Source organism: Pteropus alecto, unplaced genomic scaffold, assembly GCF_000325575.1.
Source record: "Pteropus alecto unplaced genomic scaffold, ASM32557v1 scaffold288, whole genome shotgun sequence".
NCBI classification, from domain to species: Eukaryota; Metazoa; Chordata; class Mammalia; order Chiroptera; family Pteropodidae; genus Pteropus; species Pteropus alecto.
This window is the reverse complement of record NW_006442124.1, coordinates 4,307,257-4,324,619: the sequence shown is the minus strand read 5'-3', so window position 1 is coordinate 4,324,619 and position 17,363 is coordinate 4,307,257. Positions and strand designations below refer to the sequence as shown.

Below are 17,363 nucleotides of genomic sequence, written 5' to 3'. Positions count from 1 at the left end.
ACTGGTCCCCGCCGTGCCGCTTGGCCAGCTCCACCCGCGCGGCCTGCGCAGCTGCGCCGTCGTCATGTCTGCCGGCGCCATCCTCAACTCTTCCTTGGGGGAGGAGATAGGTGAGTGTCATCGTGGGGACTCTGGTCGCAGCCCCAAGCTCGGTGCGTCATTTGAGGTTGGCGACGTCTCCACCTGCCTCTGGACTGCACTGATAGGGCACACCCGGGACCCGGCACTGGATGTTCCAGCCATTAGCCGAAGAGTGCTTTTTCCCTTGCTGGGACAGAATGAGCCTGTTGGGGACCCCGGCGGAGGTTTACTTTGGCGCAATTTTAGAACAGAGGTGTTCTCCCCATAGCTGGGTGCCGGGGGGCGTGAAAGGCCAGCACCTCGCCTTTTGCGGCCACGTCCTCTCTCACAGCTCCTGTCTCAGGATTCATTTCTCTTACAAACTATTCTGACTTGTTTGGCTCCCAGCCTGGCCCACAGAAGCAGAATGTGGTAGAGTCATGGGAGAGAAACAAGAGGATGAGAAAGGAAAGAACTCCCGTGGGGCCAAGACAGGGGTGTCAGCTGGCTAAATGGATGTTGTGGCCTCAGAGGAGAGTCTGACAGCTCTTGAGAACACTATTCTTGTCTCAACAATGAGTTCTGACCTCCTACCCAGTGGTACAAATCCAACCTTTGGGTCATAGCCAGTGCAGCTAGCAGGGACCTTCTCCAAAATGGTAAATAACGTGGCTACACCCCAGGCTCCCATCTTTCCTTCTGAACAGTGTCTTCAAATTCATGTACAGTGCTGGGGCACATCTGTTTCATAGTTGTTGTATGAGAGAAACAGACCGATGGAATGTATGTATATAGAGAATGACTTTCTCCTGTGACTATGGGGAAATGTCTATTCTGACGTTTGTAGGGCAACAGGTAGGCTGGAAATTCAAGTAAGAGGAGATATCTGGAGCCAGAAATCTGCAGGCTAGCAGGTGGGAAAGTCAGGCAAGGTTTCTCTGCTTCAGTCTGAGTGCAGAATTCCTTCTTCCTCAGGAAACTTCAGTCTTTGCTTTAAGGCCTCAGATTTCCCTCTGCCCAGGCTAATTCTCTTGCTGTACCAGTGAGCAAGCAGCTTGGCCCTTCAGCCTCATTAACTCATTTAACAAACAGGTGTTTAGCCTCTACTATGTGCCAGCTTCGGTACTAGGTGACAGGGGAACAAATGTGAATCAGACACAGCATTGGCCTCAAATGCACATGTAAAACAACTAAGTCTAATACATTCTCACAGTAGACTGTGTTAGCTCATAACTAATCTGGAAGTGACATTCAAGGAGTGTTGCCCACTTGTTAGAAAGGAATAACCCTTGTTTTCTGCATCTATTAATTGTGCTGTGTCCCTGAGGAGTGGCTGATACCCCAGAGCCATCCTGAAATTGGGGGGAATGTCATTGTAATTGGGCTCCACAACCCAGACCTTGTCTCAGATGTTCTTGGGAAGGAGGCTCTATGTGAAATTTTTAAAAATAAAAAAACACATAAATCTGGGCTTGAGGTCTGGGATCCCAGTGTCCCCGTGCTGACATTACAGCAGACTCATAATAACATTGTCCATGTTTCACATAAATGTGTAGCCAGAGCAAGAGCAGGGCAGCCTGCAATTGATTAGCAAAGAGCCATGGTTTAGATGTCCCTGGAGTGAAGTCACATCACAGTTCTTTCTCGTTTCCAAGGATCATTGTTAATAATGTAAGAAGAAATTTAAGTATTAGGCTTTAAAGCAGGCAGTAACTTGCTTCTGGTTTTGTTTTGCTTTGTTTTAAACACCTCTGCATCATGGTTGCATATTTGGATTGCTCTCGTTTGTCAGGGAGAATTCCCTTGCTCTTTATTCTGGCATAAATGACCCTGACCAGAGTGTTATAAACTCTACTCTGTTCAGAATTTGGAATAGAGTGTGAAACACTGGGGATTACATTTCTGGGGAATGTAAAATGCCAGTTATAGCTTCATTAATTTTTAGTATCTAAATTTATACTGTATGTACTTATCTGAAGCTTCATGATTAGAATTGTGGAATCATAACTGAAAAACACTCAGATTTTTGAAAATTCTCTTTACCGTTTTGCCTGTTCCTTTCAATTCAGTTTTAAGAATGTCATCATGGCCTAATACAATTTGTAAAAACAGACATTTTCATTTTAATAGGCAGCAGCAGCAGTGTATGTGAGGTGCTGACATTTCTCTTCCCTACTCACCGGAATGTATACATGCTTATCAGTACATAGTTGTTAACGACTCTCTTAATAAAAACAAATTCTTGTAGAGGATTCCTCCGGGCACCTTAGAATATTGGGAAATACTGAACTATTTAGCTAAATTCATCTTGGACCCAAAACATGTTTTAAACTGGCTTAATGAAGATCAGATTTACAAAAGGTCATAGTCTTATGAAAACTGAGGGCAGAGAACCTGAGACCATCTCCATGTCAGCCCTGCCAGGAGGCCCCCTCCAGGCGGCAGTGGCCCTGAATATTCAGCAGGGAGTCTCTACAGAAAGAAGGGTTGCCCCTTGGTTCCCTTTGTGGCTGCCCTCCAGCTCCCTCTGCTGGTTCTGTTGGCAGCACAGTCCTGTCTCCCAGTTCTTTTAGACTGGGTGATACTCTGTAATTGTTTTTAAGAACGTTATGTCATAGCGGTTGTAAACATTTCCACTTTGAATATGTTATTGAAAAGCAAACTGAACTGTTTCAAAAATGTGGGACATTCTTTCCTAGAGTCAGTGAGATTTTTTTTTCACCCATACATAAAAATAATAATTTGGTAATGAGATCACCTGCCAACAATCCTATGGAAACACGCTGCAGAGATGTCTACACTGAACTGACAGTAGTGGCCTTTATATGGGAGATCAGGATCTGTGTACTTGAAGCTCGAATTCTGGGAAGTATGTGGGAAAATGGTGGGGGTAGAGTGTGTAGGGAGTGGGGCATAAAGTACTTGCTGGTGAGAGCTTGGGATTTGGCATATTTTGGTACCTAAAAAAAAGTGAGAAAGTAGGTCGGATAGTCATTCAGTAAACGATGATTATTTATTGATCCCCACTTCTCCAAGGCCTGATACTATGCCAGCTACTAGTGACACAAAGATGAATAAGGAACAGACCTACACCTCAAATTCGCTGCAGTCTAGTGGAGAACACAGACTGTGAGCAGGCAGTGGCAATGTCGAGATTTGGAGAAGGACAGAGAGCTATGTAGACTGACAGGGAGGACGGTGAAATCCTGACCCACCGTGAGGGCTGGTGCCTGGGCAGAGAGAGTAGGTTAGCAAAATTCCCCAGAAGAGGGGAATCCAGGCCAAAGGCCAGCATAGCAAGTAGGTGAGAAGCAGTGTGCATTGTGCAGGTGATGAGAGCTACAGTGAGCACCAGGGGCCTGGGGGGGAAAGGAGAGAAAACTGGATTGGTGGGCAGGGGTTCAGCCCTCAGATGTTCTTGTGCATCATTCTTTAGAAATACTTTAGCTAATAATTGTAATCACAGACAATACTTAATAGGGTATTTACAGTAGACGAGGTCTAGTTCTAAATGATTTTATATGTTAACTGCTAGAAGGCTTGCAACCCTAAATAATAGATAAGATTATTCCTATTTTACAAATAAGGCAGTGACTTAGTGCTCACGCACCTCCTGGCTGGCTGCTCCTTGAAGGGTTTTAATCTTTGTCAGAGAAAGTGCTTAGCCTGGCTCCGTTCTCAAGGTCAACGTGAACTGGCTCTTGCATGGAAAGGCCTTCTCCAGAAATGATGCTTTACTTTATTCCCCTCGTGTTTGCTGTCTGATCCATTTCTTCTTTTCTAAATAGGAATGGACAGCTTAGTTTTTAAGGTGCGTTATCAAGGAGATGCACACACAGCCAGACATACATTTACAAAACATGTCTGCGTGATGGACGCACTCAGCTCATCCTCCCCCACACACTTTTTCCTCTCATCTTGATCCACTTCTACTCACTGTTTACTGACAGCTTTAAGGAGGTTGTCTCCATCCACAGCAGCCTCTGACTCTATCTCCCTGCCTCCTCCATAAAACTGGCCTTTCAACTCTTCAGACTCATACCACTTCCAAAGGAGTTAAGCTAGATTAGACTTCTGTGCCCTGTGCCGTGTGGAGTTGTTTGAAGGCTTAAAACACCTCAGTGTCAAACACTGGCATTTAAAACCTGGGACATTTCCAGGAGTGATGCGATGAATTTGGAGTTACCACCTAATTAAATTGAAATGCATCCACTGCTTGGGATCCTTGGTTTGTTCACCTTACCTTTGGACGGGGCTGTGTCTGAGGGCAGTGTGGTTCAGTGCGAGGGCTGCGTCTTAGGGGTGCTGGCACCACTCTGCTTGCCCCAGTGTTGTTCTGAGGACCTCTGAGTGCCTGAAGTTTACCTCACTGCTTGGAAGCTTTTCTCACTCTCTGCCTCTTCAGAGGGTTGTCTTAGGTCAGCAGTTCACACAGGGTGGTCTGCTTACACTGGGGAGTTCAAGACTCTTTCTGGGGTTCATGAGGTGAAAACTATGTTTATAGTAATACTCAAGTTTGTTTACTGTTGACGCTTGCACTGATGATGCAAATGCATCGATTGGTAAAACAGCTTAACACAAATCAAGGCAGCAGGACCCAACTCTTTTGTCATGGTATTTTTCACTACCAAGCATAGAAGTAAAAGAAAAAGGTGCCAGTTTCACTTATGGAGGTCCCTGATGAAACAGTAAAAATTATCGGTTTCATTAAATCTCAATCTTTGAGTAAACACGTTTTTAAGACAAAGCAGGAAATGATCTGAAAAGCACTCTGCGTACCAGCACACTGTGTGTTTGAGTCATCGAACACCACTTTTACTTGAAATAAATGACTGACAGACCTACTTTAGTCAGACTTGGATATATAACAGGTATTCTCTCAAAAAGGAATTAAGTGACCCTGTCACTTTTAGGAACATAACTGACATTATTTGTTTCCTGTGATAAAATTCAAGCTTTCAAGCATGAGCTTGGAAGCCTCCCATACTTATAACTGACCTGCAATCCATGGTAATATTAACTAATTTTTTGATAGTTTATGGTGAAATGCTGCGTAACTCATTGAACTGAGAGTTCCAAATGATCACTGCACAATACTGCAAAATTGTGCACGGCTGGATCATCCATTGAGAACAAGATAAACTAATGTGTTTTAATGTAACGGAGCATGAAAAGTTCATTGATATTGTGTCACATTCCTCATTGCAACTAACTTTTAAGAAACTAGCACTTGTCAAGTTTTAATGAAGTATTAAAGAAGACTATTCCTAGTAATCTGGAAAGGCTTAAAATATTCCTTTCATTTTAAATGATACGTCTGAATCTTTATACACTTCCACTCAAGCAATATATTGCAACAGATTGAATGCAGAAGCAGCTAAAAAGTCAGACTTGCAAACATTTAAAATGGTGCCAGTCTTCTCACTATTTTTGTTTTTGAAAATATAGTTATTTTTGTAAAAAAATATTTTTTAAGTTAAATTAATAAATATATGTATTTTTCTATTTTACTTTCTCATATGGTATATATTGATAAATATGGTCCAAATAAACAAAACGTCTTTGGGTTGTCATAAATTTTCAAGAGTGTAAATGGGTCCTGAAATCAAAAAGTAAGAATGCAGAGATTGGCTAACTTCTTTTTTTTAAGAGCCAGGGAGGAAATGTTTTAGGCTTCGTGAGCCATGGGGTCTCTCACAACTTGGTTCTGCCCTGACAGACAAATTGTGAACAAATAGGTGTGTCTGTTGCAGTACAGACACACTTTAGTTATTTAGTTTAGTTATTTACTAAAACAAGTGGCAGGTCATAGCTTGCCATCTATGGCAAAATTTCCCCTAAAAGAACATTATGAGATTTTTTTTGATGACATAGCCAGGTACCTTTTATGTATTCATTATGTGTTCCAAAGTTTATTAATTTTGGTACTTAAAACTGGAATCTGAATTATTCTGAGTCCAGTGCTTGTCAAGAGAAACATCTTTTGTAACAGTTTTAATGGTGGCATGCATGCTGAGTTTCCACTTCTTAAGCAGTAGGAAGATCTCTCCCAAGGAGACTGCTCAGGAGGGGTTAGCAGGACTCAAGAAGCCTAGCTGCTTTAGGGACTTGAGTGGGGTATGGTCACGGTAAACGTGGCATGTATCCATAGGCTCTCTGGCACATCAGGAATACATGTTCTCACCTCGTACTCTCCCACAAATAGGCATTGTCATTGCTCCAAGTTAAACTTGAAATGCGCATGGAATTCTAGAAGCTAAAGATAGCCCGTGGAAATTCCTGATTGCCGATTCACTCTGATTTCAGTCTGGTTTCTGGGAAACACATTAGCTGGCACAGGAAATTTCAAGACACATGAATGTATATAGACTGCTTTGTGGAAAGGGGACATACCTCCCATTTCCATCTGCTTTCCTCTACCTCTCACTCTTGTCTCCCTTGTCAGCCTTCATGATACGGGAGTCTTGTTTTCACTCAAGACCTCAGAGAACTTGGAAAAGTCTGTCTGTCAAGTCAGATGAAGAGGCATAGATTTATGTTGTGGTCTGAAGGTGCCCTTACAGAATATAAAGAGCCTTGGTAGCTGATGCCGTTGATGGTGGTCGCTCCCTTCCGCCGGGGCTGAGGCAGTAAGTCAGGCCATTGCTGGAAATTAGGCATGCTCTAAGATTGCTCACACCTGGGTTTTCTTGGCATCGTCAGCAGTGTGTAAAGCCGCACAGAAATCAGGGCTGGTTTTCTGTTTAAGCACAAAGTAGCACTGTGGTTAAGTTCAATTGAAGGCTGTGGCTCTCGGTGTGTGGGAGACTCACTTGGTCTTGGTGCAGGCAGCAGCCTTAGCGGCACCAGAAGCAGCCCCCGTGCTTTACAAGCAGTGAGAAGCCACAGGTGAGCAGCCTGTCTATGGCATCCTTACCTGTTCCTATAGATTCCATCTTCAAAATGTTTTGGGATCTTTAGGGAAATGGCTGCATAAAGCATGTCACTTTTGAAGAATGTATACACATAACAAGTGTCTAAATATAACTTAGATGATATAGGACCACTTGTAATTGAGTAGATTTATATGTTTCCATGTTGATTTGCCCCTAGCCAGGACCTCATTCTAAACAAACAGTATTCTAAAAATATGTATATGGATGGATCTCTTAATTTTTGGTGTCTAATTAGGTTCAGGTATGGAAAGATTAACTTTAACATATTTTCCTAGATTATGTTGATTCTACAGAGAAAAAAAAAGCAAGTTTGTCACTTATGTGCCCTTAGATTCCCATGATGCAGTTTTGAGATTTAACGCTGCTCCTACCCGTGGCTATGAGAGAGATGTCGGCAATAAAACCACTGTGCGTGTCGTGAATTCCCAGGTAAGATGGACGCAGTGTTTTCACAAATGTACTTTTTATAGCTAAATTGTCTGACTGCATGAGTGAAAAGAAATAACCAGTTATCCGTGATCATGATCTTGCTTATTTCTATGGATCTTATAATTATAAAAAAAAAATTAATGAGGAAAAATGAAGATAAATGAGAATTCATGTGTGACAAATAGGAAAAAATAAGCAAATATGATCAAAAGGAAAAATCAGAGTGTAGATTAAAAAAATATATATATGTGTGTATATATATATATATATATGTAGACTTGGCACGATGCATTTTGTGAACTTAGAAAAAGACTGTTAAACTTGGAAGAGCTTGTGATCATGAGAAGGCAGTGGATGAGGCAGAGAAAAATGAAAGCACAAAATCCAAGAGTCTGTTGGGTAGCTTGAAAACTTTTGTCTGTTACTTGAAAATTTAAAAAACGAAAATGGATTGTTTAATGGAAAAATGAAAATATCTCTTTCTTTTGTGTTCTTACTAAGAACGTTTTCTAAATTACTTCTAGAGTTTCAAACTTTATAGAAAAATATGAGGTGATGAGTAGTGTATGGTAAGTTGCTTGAAGAACAAAAGATTAGAATTCTTTATAGTACCCTGAGCCAGGCAGTGTGCAGCAATGTAAAAAACAATTACTGTATTTCCTTAATTTATAAATAGCATTGATTATAAGAGTCACCATTTGTTTGATAACAGCTTTTTAGAAGAAGAGATAAACCCCATCAAATTAAGATACATGCCACCTGTGAGATACATTTTAACTTTGGATACATTAAAATGTGAAGGAAGAAAGTGCATCTTAAAAGCTGTGAAAAATTGTACCTTAAAACTGAGGAAAATCAAGACTTTTTTCCCCCAAAACTATAGCTTAAAAAAAAAAAAAAAAGTGATTGGCAGGTGAGATTGAAGAAGTCATCAGGACCAGATAGGACCACAAAGTCAGGACTGTTGTACTGGGGCTGACTCAGGTTGCCTGTCTCTCTGTGCCACCTTTGTCCTGAGACTGGCACTCTGGAGGCACCTTTATAACTCAGTTCATCCACGCCTGCAACTCATCAAATAACCCATGAAGGCAATTATAGAAGAGGTTGGGGGCACCTGAATTAGCTAGAGAGTTACATTTTTCAGGCACTGATTTGATTAAAAAAAAAAAACACTCATTTCCCCAAGCATTTCTTTTAAGTGCTTTAGCATGCAATGCCAGCCTCTCTCTCATTCCCAGAGGAAAACATAAAGTCTGAGGAACTTTAAAAATAAATCAGAGCAAGAAAAATATTTTTTTCTCTTGTCTTAAAATATGATTTTGAAGAACCAAACACTTCTTTTGAAACAATTTTTCTATATATTTGCAGATTCTGACCAATCCCAACCATCACTTCATTGACAGTTCATTGTATAAAGATGTCATTTTGGTGGCCTGGGACCCTGCTCCTTATTCTGCAAACCTAAACCTGGTAAGTGTTTCCTTTGGTACCCCTACCCTGACCCTAATGGTCAGAAGGTACCTTTGGTTATTAATGGAGGCAAGTCAAAGATTAAGCTTTGATTGACGGAATGAAACTGATCTTGGATGATACATATGCATTCATACCATTTTGATACTCACTTCTAGTAGCCTATTTAGTGAACATTGTCTGTCTAATGAAAAAGAGATTTTGCTCTGGAGGATTTTTAAAAATATATACCATGTCCAAATGTTCAGAAATTTCTAGGTATGCTGGAGGTTGGGCTGACTAAACTTGAGAATATTTCCGATGTGATAGGGTTACATCACCTTTCAAATAGTTGCAAGGCCTTTTGAAATAAATTAGAAGTGCTTGGCAAGAAAATCTAAATTTATGTATCAAGAGCTTATTTTTATTTAAATGGAACCTGTTAGGCTTTTTCTAAGTGTGTCACTCTTTGGCTTCTGTCTCTAAACCTTATTAATTTTATGTGCTATAGCATAAACCAAATGATTACTAGCCGTCAGAATGTAAGCAAGTTATGTTCATGACTATCAAGTCATTGCCTATCTAAATGAGCAGCTAGTCACTTTTGGTGAAACTTTGGGTAAAAAGCAGGTGTATTCGTTTTTTAAAGAGGGTGGGGGAAGATGCATGATAATTCAGCCTTGTGACAGATGCTGTTGGCTGTGCCAAGTGTGTTTTGACTTGTTCTGCTATGACTTAAGAGAATATATCTTCTTAAGATGAAAGTGGGGGAACAGATATTGGTTCCACCAGGAAATAACTTTCTAAGAGAGCTGTCCAAGGTCAAGTGGCTCCCGCTAAAAGCAGTGTCTGTCACTGTACATCTTGAGATTATGGCTGGACTGGACCTAGTGTGATTACTAACTGGCTTTTAACCAGGAGCGCAAATCAGAATCACCTGGAGAGTATTTTTCAAATATATCTGTCAGAGCCCCATTTCCAGAATGTAGCATACAGCCTTGATGTATGTTTTTCGAGAAAGCGCCAGTTGATTATCATATGTACCCTTTATTGAGAATCAAGTGTCATATGGCAGTTTGGACTTCTCTGCCTCCGTACCAGCCTTGGGTTCTCTGGCTTTAAGTTCTGACAGCTCTCTTGTTTGTGTACAGACTGAGAACTTCTAGTTGTTGGACCTTGTTTCTTTCTCTGTTGGAAGCATCTAAGCCCCGGGCACAGAGCTGTCTAACCCAGTGCGTGTGGGAAGCAACACTGCTGGAATCCAAATGTCAGGCCTGTGTCTGCAGGGCCTGTGCCCCCTACTGCTGTGTGAGGGCTGGGAGGAGGCATGCAGAAGCAAGGCCCACGTTCCTCATGCTTAGTCCCACCACCTCGTGGCTCAGGGGCATACTTTGCTAAAGACGACCTGGTCCAGTCATTCTCAAAGTTTTAAAGCCACAGAACACATTCAACCATGGAATATTCCTTGAGATCTTACTATATACACAGGGTGTCTGTTTGAAGGGAGCATGAGCCCTCAGACATCTTCTCCAAGTCCTTTTTCATGGTGGCACCTGATATCCTTCTGAAGACATTTTTTTTAAATCCTTAAAGTTCATTTTTTCACAAAATAATTTGTATATAATCAGTGTAAGTGTACATTTTGATGAGCATTCACAAAAAAGCATAGTCATGTATCCGCCACCACAATTAAAAAAGAGACTATTTCCGTCACTCTAGAGAGTTCCCTTGTCCCATCCGTCAGTCCTTGCAGCCCAGTCCCAGACCTAAGCAGTAATGGACGTACTTTCTGTCAGTGTAGATTAGATTTGGAAAACATGTTTTTGAAATACACTTATTGAACCCAGGGTTCATGAAACTATAGCCAATGGCCAAATACGGCCCTGTTTTTTTAATAAAGTTTTATTGGAGCAAAGCTGTGCCCATTTATTATGTATCTTATGTGGCTGCTTTCACAGTTCAAAGGCAGAGTTGAGTAGTTGCCACAGAGACTATATGGCCCTGAAAGCCTAAAGTGTTTATTATCTGGCCCTGTACAGAAAAGTCTGCCAGCCAGTGCCATTGCCATCTTCTTCATTTTACTGAAGAATAGTGTCAGCCTCTCAGGGCTGGAACCCTGGTCTCTCTTTGTCCTCATTCCCTCGGCCCCTCCCTCAGTGCTGCCCTGTTTCCTTCATACGGTGTGGTTCTCAGCACTCCATTCTTTTGATTTTTTTTTTCTCTTAGTGGTACAAGAAGCCAGATTACAACCTGTTCACTCCATATGTTCAGCATCGCCAGAGAAACCCAAATCAGCCATTTTATATTCTTCATCCTAAATTTATATGGCAGCTTTGGGACATTATCCAGGAGAACACTAAGGAGAAGATTCAGCCCAACCCACCATCTTCTGGCTTCATTGGTAGGTGTACGTTAAAAAGTGGAATGATCGGAAAGGGGGAGTGGGGAGGGGAGGGGGCAGGCGGGGTTAGGCCCGATATTTACTGTACACACATTCCCGTTATCTATAAGAGCAATTAAGAGGTGTTTTTGGAGGGAAATAGCTTAACTGAAGAAAAGAGTAATGTCTGTTCCAGTTGCTATTGCTCTGTAACGTACTACCCCCAAATTTCAAGGTGTAAAGCAAGAGCTGCTTAATTTTCGTCTCATGATTTTGTGTGTCAGGACTGGCTTGGCTGGGTTATACTACTGTTCCTCTGGCACTGATGAGGGTCACGTGGTTTTATTTGGTTGCTTCCTGGGGTGGCTTCATTCTCATGTCTGGCCCCTCGGCAAGAATGGCTGGGAGGCCGGGCTCAGATGGGGCTGCATGTGGTCTCTTGCATGGTGGTCGGAGGGTAACTGGGCCTCTTAAATGGCAGCCAGAGCTCCTGGCGAGTGTTCCAAAAGACGGGAAATAGAAGCTGCCAGTTTCCTAAGGCTGAAGCCGAGATGTTGGCACAGCATCACTGTGCTGTGTTCCGTGGGTCAGAGTAGTCAAGGGCCTACCAGATCTCAGAGGAGGACCCACAGACCCCTACCTCAGCCATCTTTGATGCCCCACCCACTCTCATGCACAGTATTGACATGAGGCCAGGCTGAGAAGCTGAATTTGTGACCACAGTGTTGTGCTAGGGGTGCCTAGGCTTTGATGAGACTAATTCTGGCACCTCGTACAGCTCTCACCACCAGAGTCTACTAGCTCTAATCCAAAAATAGGTTTTACATAACAAGATGATTACACTTGGCTTATTATATATTTTTTTCAGCCAGGCTTTGATCCTCAAAGTTTGTGGTCTTACCCCATTTCTCTACCCATGTTTTAGTTTATCACCCAATTATTTCCTTGATTTTACTTGAGAGGGGTAATATTAAGAAATTTCTTAGATCCCCTTGGCAGTATGAAAGCTGTAATAGAACCAAAGGATATTAGTTTTGTTCGTAAAAAACAGTACTGTTCTCCACCCTAATTTCAGTGAATTTACAACGCTGCACCTTAATTTGAGCAGCACAGTGGGTCCCTGTGAATATGAAAGAGATGTGAGGAGGTAACACTGATTTGGTTATGGATGCAGGGCACACAGGTGTTCGAATTGAGGATTTCAGATTTGGGAGTGGGTTTTTTGGCATTATAAGAAAGTGAACTATTTTGCGTAGAATTCAAGATAAAATTTATGATGACTCTTTGCATATTTTCCTTAAACGTGGCTCCCCCCATACACACTTTTTAAAGTCACACCTTTAACATTTTATTTCTAGACATTCTTTTGAAATCCTAAGCTCATTATCTTTTGTGTAGTATCATTGGATCCTGTTGATTTAGAAAAGAAAGTATAATCTAGTTTGTCAGCAATGGGTAAACGGAATAGAATGATGCTTAGCATAATAGGAAGTGGCAGAAGTTTAATAAAGTCTTTTTCATATTGTTGCCTTCTCATGAATTCATGTGAGTAATATTTGATTAGAGCAAAAGTTTTAGGGCACAGTGTGCGGGAGCTGTCAGGTATACTTAGTATCTACACATAGTTTGAAGTAGTCAAGTTAGATAGTCATAGCTAGAGAAAAAAGTTTCCCTATGTATTTTTGTTGAAAGAAATTATGCCCCATATGGTCAGCTTCCTTTCCTAGCTACTTACTGAGAATTTTGAGCAATTTGATGTTTTCAGAAGCTAATGCTTGCCTTGAAGGCTCCTTTTACCTAAAGAACGGGGATTACAGTTTTATGTCATTGCAAGAGTGCCATTGGGTTGGGCAGATTGGGTGTGAATTTCTTTCTGCCATTTACTAGCTTTCTGATTGTGGGCAAGTCATCCTGGGAGCCTCCATATGCTCATTTCATAAATGGGTATAACAAAACCTTTCTTCAGGTGAGTTCCCGGGCCAATTTGCTATTGTTATTATTTTCTAACACTGCCCTGTTTGGTATGGCAGCTATTATCCACAAATGACTATTTTAATTTAAATCAATTAGGATTAAATAAGAGGAAAACTTCAGTCCCACAGTCTCACTAGCCCCATTTCAAGTGTCAGTAGCCACATGTTCCTGGTGGGTACCGTGTTGGGCAGCAGAGAGCAACTCCATTATCAAAGGAGGTCTGTAGGGCAGCACTCTTGGGTTTTACTAGTTACAAAAGAATGAGAAAGAGCAAGTCGATAAAGTGCCCTTAAGTTCCCTCTGGGGAGGCTGGGCTCTGTGAGTGGGGATACTGATGTGATAGAGGGCATGGCCTGATGTCACTGAATTTGTTTGTCACTCTTGTCCCTTGCCATATTTAAGTTTGAGCCCCTCACTAAGGATAGGCAGGAGATACAGCCTGGGCAAGCTGTGCCAGTAGCCACCCTCTCAATCCCCCACTTGATGTGATCTGTATGCTACTTTTTGATCTAGCTCAGAAATATGCTGAGAGCCAGAGTCTGTTTTATAATTTATCATATATTCTTATATATCCGTAAAATGATGTCACCCACATCTCAATCTGTCTGCCAGAAGAGTTTTTTAAAAGTCAATGATTGTTTTTTCTTTTATCAGAAAGTGTTCTCAAAATGCTGAGGTCATGTTGAAAAGCTAGTGACTTGTTGTCTCACCGCATCATTTCCAGACACTCTGCTGTCTCATGTCATTTACTGAACAGAAGAACCCGTCGTGGAGCCAGCTGTTCAGCGAAATTAGAAAGTCTCGGTGTGCAGGCTCACACGTTCTGCCCAGGCACGCTGTCGGTGGGTTGCTGTCCAGTGGAGAACACCCTGACAGTGTTCCCAATTGCCTGCTCTCCTAATTAGCGCAGGGCTCCACCTGGCGGTGAAGTGTGTGAATCGCTTTTCTTCACAGGCTGTTTATCAACCCGTGAAAAATAGTCTCACATTTAATGTCTTACATCTCTAAACCCACTGCATACATTTTCCTTATAAGTGTTTATGAATCTGCATGTGTGAAATAGAAGGACTCTAAAAGTTGACTGTTTTGAACATAAAAGACATTTCTTTTTCTGGAAATTTAGCTAATGGCAGTTAGATTCCCAGGGGAACACACCTGACCTCCTTAAAAGTAATGTTATTGGTCCTATTTAGATGCCTGTTCTTGGGGCCAGGATTCATCGTATCAGAGGAAGGCAATGAAGCTGGAAGGGAAAATTCATCCTCCAAGTGGATATTAGTTGAGCATCTCCTGTGTGCCTCAGGTGTATGGTAGTGGGCAAAGTCTCTGTCCTCCAGAAGTTAACAGTGCAGCAGGTGACAGACATAACATAGGTATGTGCACATAGATAAAATATGCAAACTGATAAGTGCAATGAAGAAAAACAACAGGAGGCATTGAGGTCTGGAAAGTGTCTTGTTTTGTCCATCGTTGGGTCCCTGCTTTGTTTGGCACACATTAGGTACAAAAAATAATTATTTAGAGAATGAACGAATGTTCTAGCATAGTGGTTCTCAAACTTTAGCTTCTGAATCACCCAGAGGTGACTGAGTTTTGCTAGTCACAAAAGAATGAAAAAGAGCAATGCTGCAAAGATAATTACCCTAAAACTTAGATGCTGAAAAGAACAATAAGCGTTTACTATCTCACACAGTTTCTGTGGGTCAGAGTAATCTGGGAGCAGATTGGCTGACTGACTTGGCTCCATATCTTACAAAGTTGAGCTGTTTAGGCTTGGGCTGGCCACTTTGCTTCCACAAGGTTCACTTGTCAGATGGCTGTTTGCCAGAGGCCTCAGTTTCCTACCATGTGGATGTGTTGCTAGGTCTGCTTGAGTACCCTCACAGCATGGCGGCTGGCTTCCCTAGAGTAAAGGAGGCAGAGAGAGAGAGATCAGGGAGGGAGGAGGCCACAGTACTTTTTATGGGGTCGTAAACTGTCCCATTGGCTACTTTCTGTTTGCTGTAGAAGTCAGCCCCATTGTTGTGAGATGGAGCCACACAAAGAGAGGGGTCCCTGGGGCCTTGCTGGAGACCTGCTGCTACCACAGCTTTTTGACATGGATGCTGAGACCACTCTTGGAGTATCTGAGTAGGTGGAGGTAGCAAGAATTTGCATTTCTAACAGATTCTCAAGAGATGCTCCTGCTAGGCCTAGCTTTGACAACCACTCTCCTAGCTTTTTAGAATCTTACAGTTGGAGAGAACTTAAGAAATACAGTCCATGGTTTCTGTATTGATAGATGTGCCTTCAAGGTGATATGCATTTGGCTCAGTGTGAGAACAAGGAATTCTGAAATTCCTTTTTGTTCCTTTGAAGACAGAGCTATAAAATTTACTCCCAGCATGGACTCATTTTAAGTCCTGAAAACTTAGTGTAAAGTGACATATGTAACAGCTGACTGTAAATGTTTTTCTTAAAAATGGATTTTTGGTTGGTTGGTTGGTCATTTTGGGAACCAGGTTCTTAGATATACTTATTAGTGAAATATAAGTTTGGGAACCAACAACCAAGGTCGCAATCGCCATTAATTTCAAGAAACCAACCTCTCAGTAATATTTAGGCAGATGATTCAGGCAACAACATCTTTCATTCAAGAAATATAATGTTATTTTTGCACCTTTGTTAGCTACCTTCAGCCCAGCACCAGCAGCCTCCTCGATGGTGCACAAATCTTGTGGGCTTGCCTTAGAGGACAGGAGCTTTAATGAAGGGGATAGAGGGGGAGTTCCACTGGGAAAGGAACAGTCTAGAAGCAATATCTGTTCAGTGCAGCATTCTGAGCGTTCTTAGTTGGAGTGGGCCTGGAGGTACTTCTCCGTCAGCAGTGTCCTTGATCTCAATGCCAGAGTCACAGGGCTGTGCTTTCCCTGGGTTCTGTGGGAACTGTGTATTATTATTAGTTCCTATGGAGAAGTTTTCGTTTGGGTAAGATGTCCTAGCAAAATCAGATTTGGGCACAAATACTTAGTTTGCAACAACATAAGCTCCTGTTTTATCTGCAAATACAAAGGCTACTTTTTCTACTTCAGTGAAAAAGCCAGGAAAGTTGTAGGAACGGAGGAACATGTTGACCTAGCATTGCTGAAAACTCTAAGAACCTCTTCACTGAAACTCATTTTATTGTTGGGAAAACATTTCAGAAGTTTTCAATTCACTTACATAGAGAATTTATCAAAGCTAATAATTTATTATGCTTTCTTTATAATTAAACTTAGAGAGCACAGATGAACAATTATAATATCGACACAATATAAATACATTTTAATTTTAAATGAGTTAAACTCTTTTTATTACCAGCCTATTTAATATTAATAAGATCCTTATTAAAGTTTTAACATATATGATGTATACTGGTTAGTTATCTCAAATTTCTAAATGAATATTTTTAAACCATATTTTCTACTTTTTAAACATCAAATCCATATTATCACCAAACAACTTTACCAAAGTATTTCTACGAATTGTTATCAAAATGAATATTTACTGCAATTAAACAAGAAACCTAACTCCAAGTTGCACATTGATTACTGATAATTATTTTTCAAAACAAAGTAATTTAACTGCGAATATATTTTGATTTCTGGTAACAAAATGATTATGTAGAAATTAGTGAAAACTTGACTAATGTTTTAAGAAATCTCATTTTATTAACATATAAATCAAAGGAGATTTAGAGAAATTATTTATCCTCACATAGATATTGGCCCAAAGCTTTCACCAAACCTTGAGGGAGAGAGTGTCTCTGTCTTACCTTACAAGATTTTTCTTTGCAACTGTTATCGAAGAATCTCCTCTGCAGGACTTATAGAAAGGGGCAAATACTTTATAACTAAATATTTAAACATTTTTTAAAGTACCAGATAACCTCCCCATCCTCAGTACTGCCATCCTGATTTCGTTTTCGTCTGTAGTCTTCCAAATCTTGACCTCATCTAGATTTGTTTATTCTAAATGTTATAATAAATTAGCTTCCTTCAATTTATGGCACCACAGCACAGGCACACAATAAATGTTTGTTTAAATGAATGAAGGAATGAGCAATAGGATGGAAAGGTGTGATTTATATCTCCTTATAGACTCTCACTTTGGTTCAG

The 17,363-nt window shown here is 41.1% G+C and overlaps 1 protein-coding gene across 1 annotated transcript in view; it reads left to right on the top strand.

Annotated features, from left to right (window-relative positions):
* Positions 1-17,363, top strand: part of ST6GAL2 (ST6 beta-galactoside alpha-2,6-sialyltransferase 2) — a 26,251-nt gene that overhangs the window by 926 nt on the left and 7,962 nt on the right. Inside the window, exons 2-5 of the mRNA XM_015596274.1 lie at positions 7-110; positions 7,327-7,424; positions 8,793-8,894; positions 11,100-11,274. Of these exons, the coding sequence (XP_015451760.1) occupies positions 7-110; positions 7,327-7,424; positions 8,793-8,894; positions 11,100-11,274 (479 nt within the window). The remainder of the gene's footprint in view (positions 1-6; positions 111-7,326; positions 7,425-8,792; positions 8,895-11,099; positions 11,275-17,363) is intronic.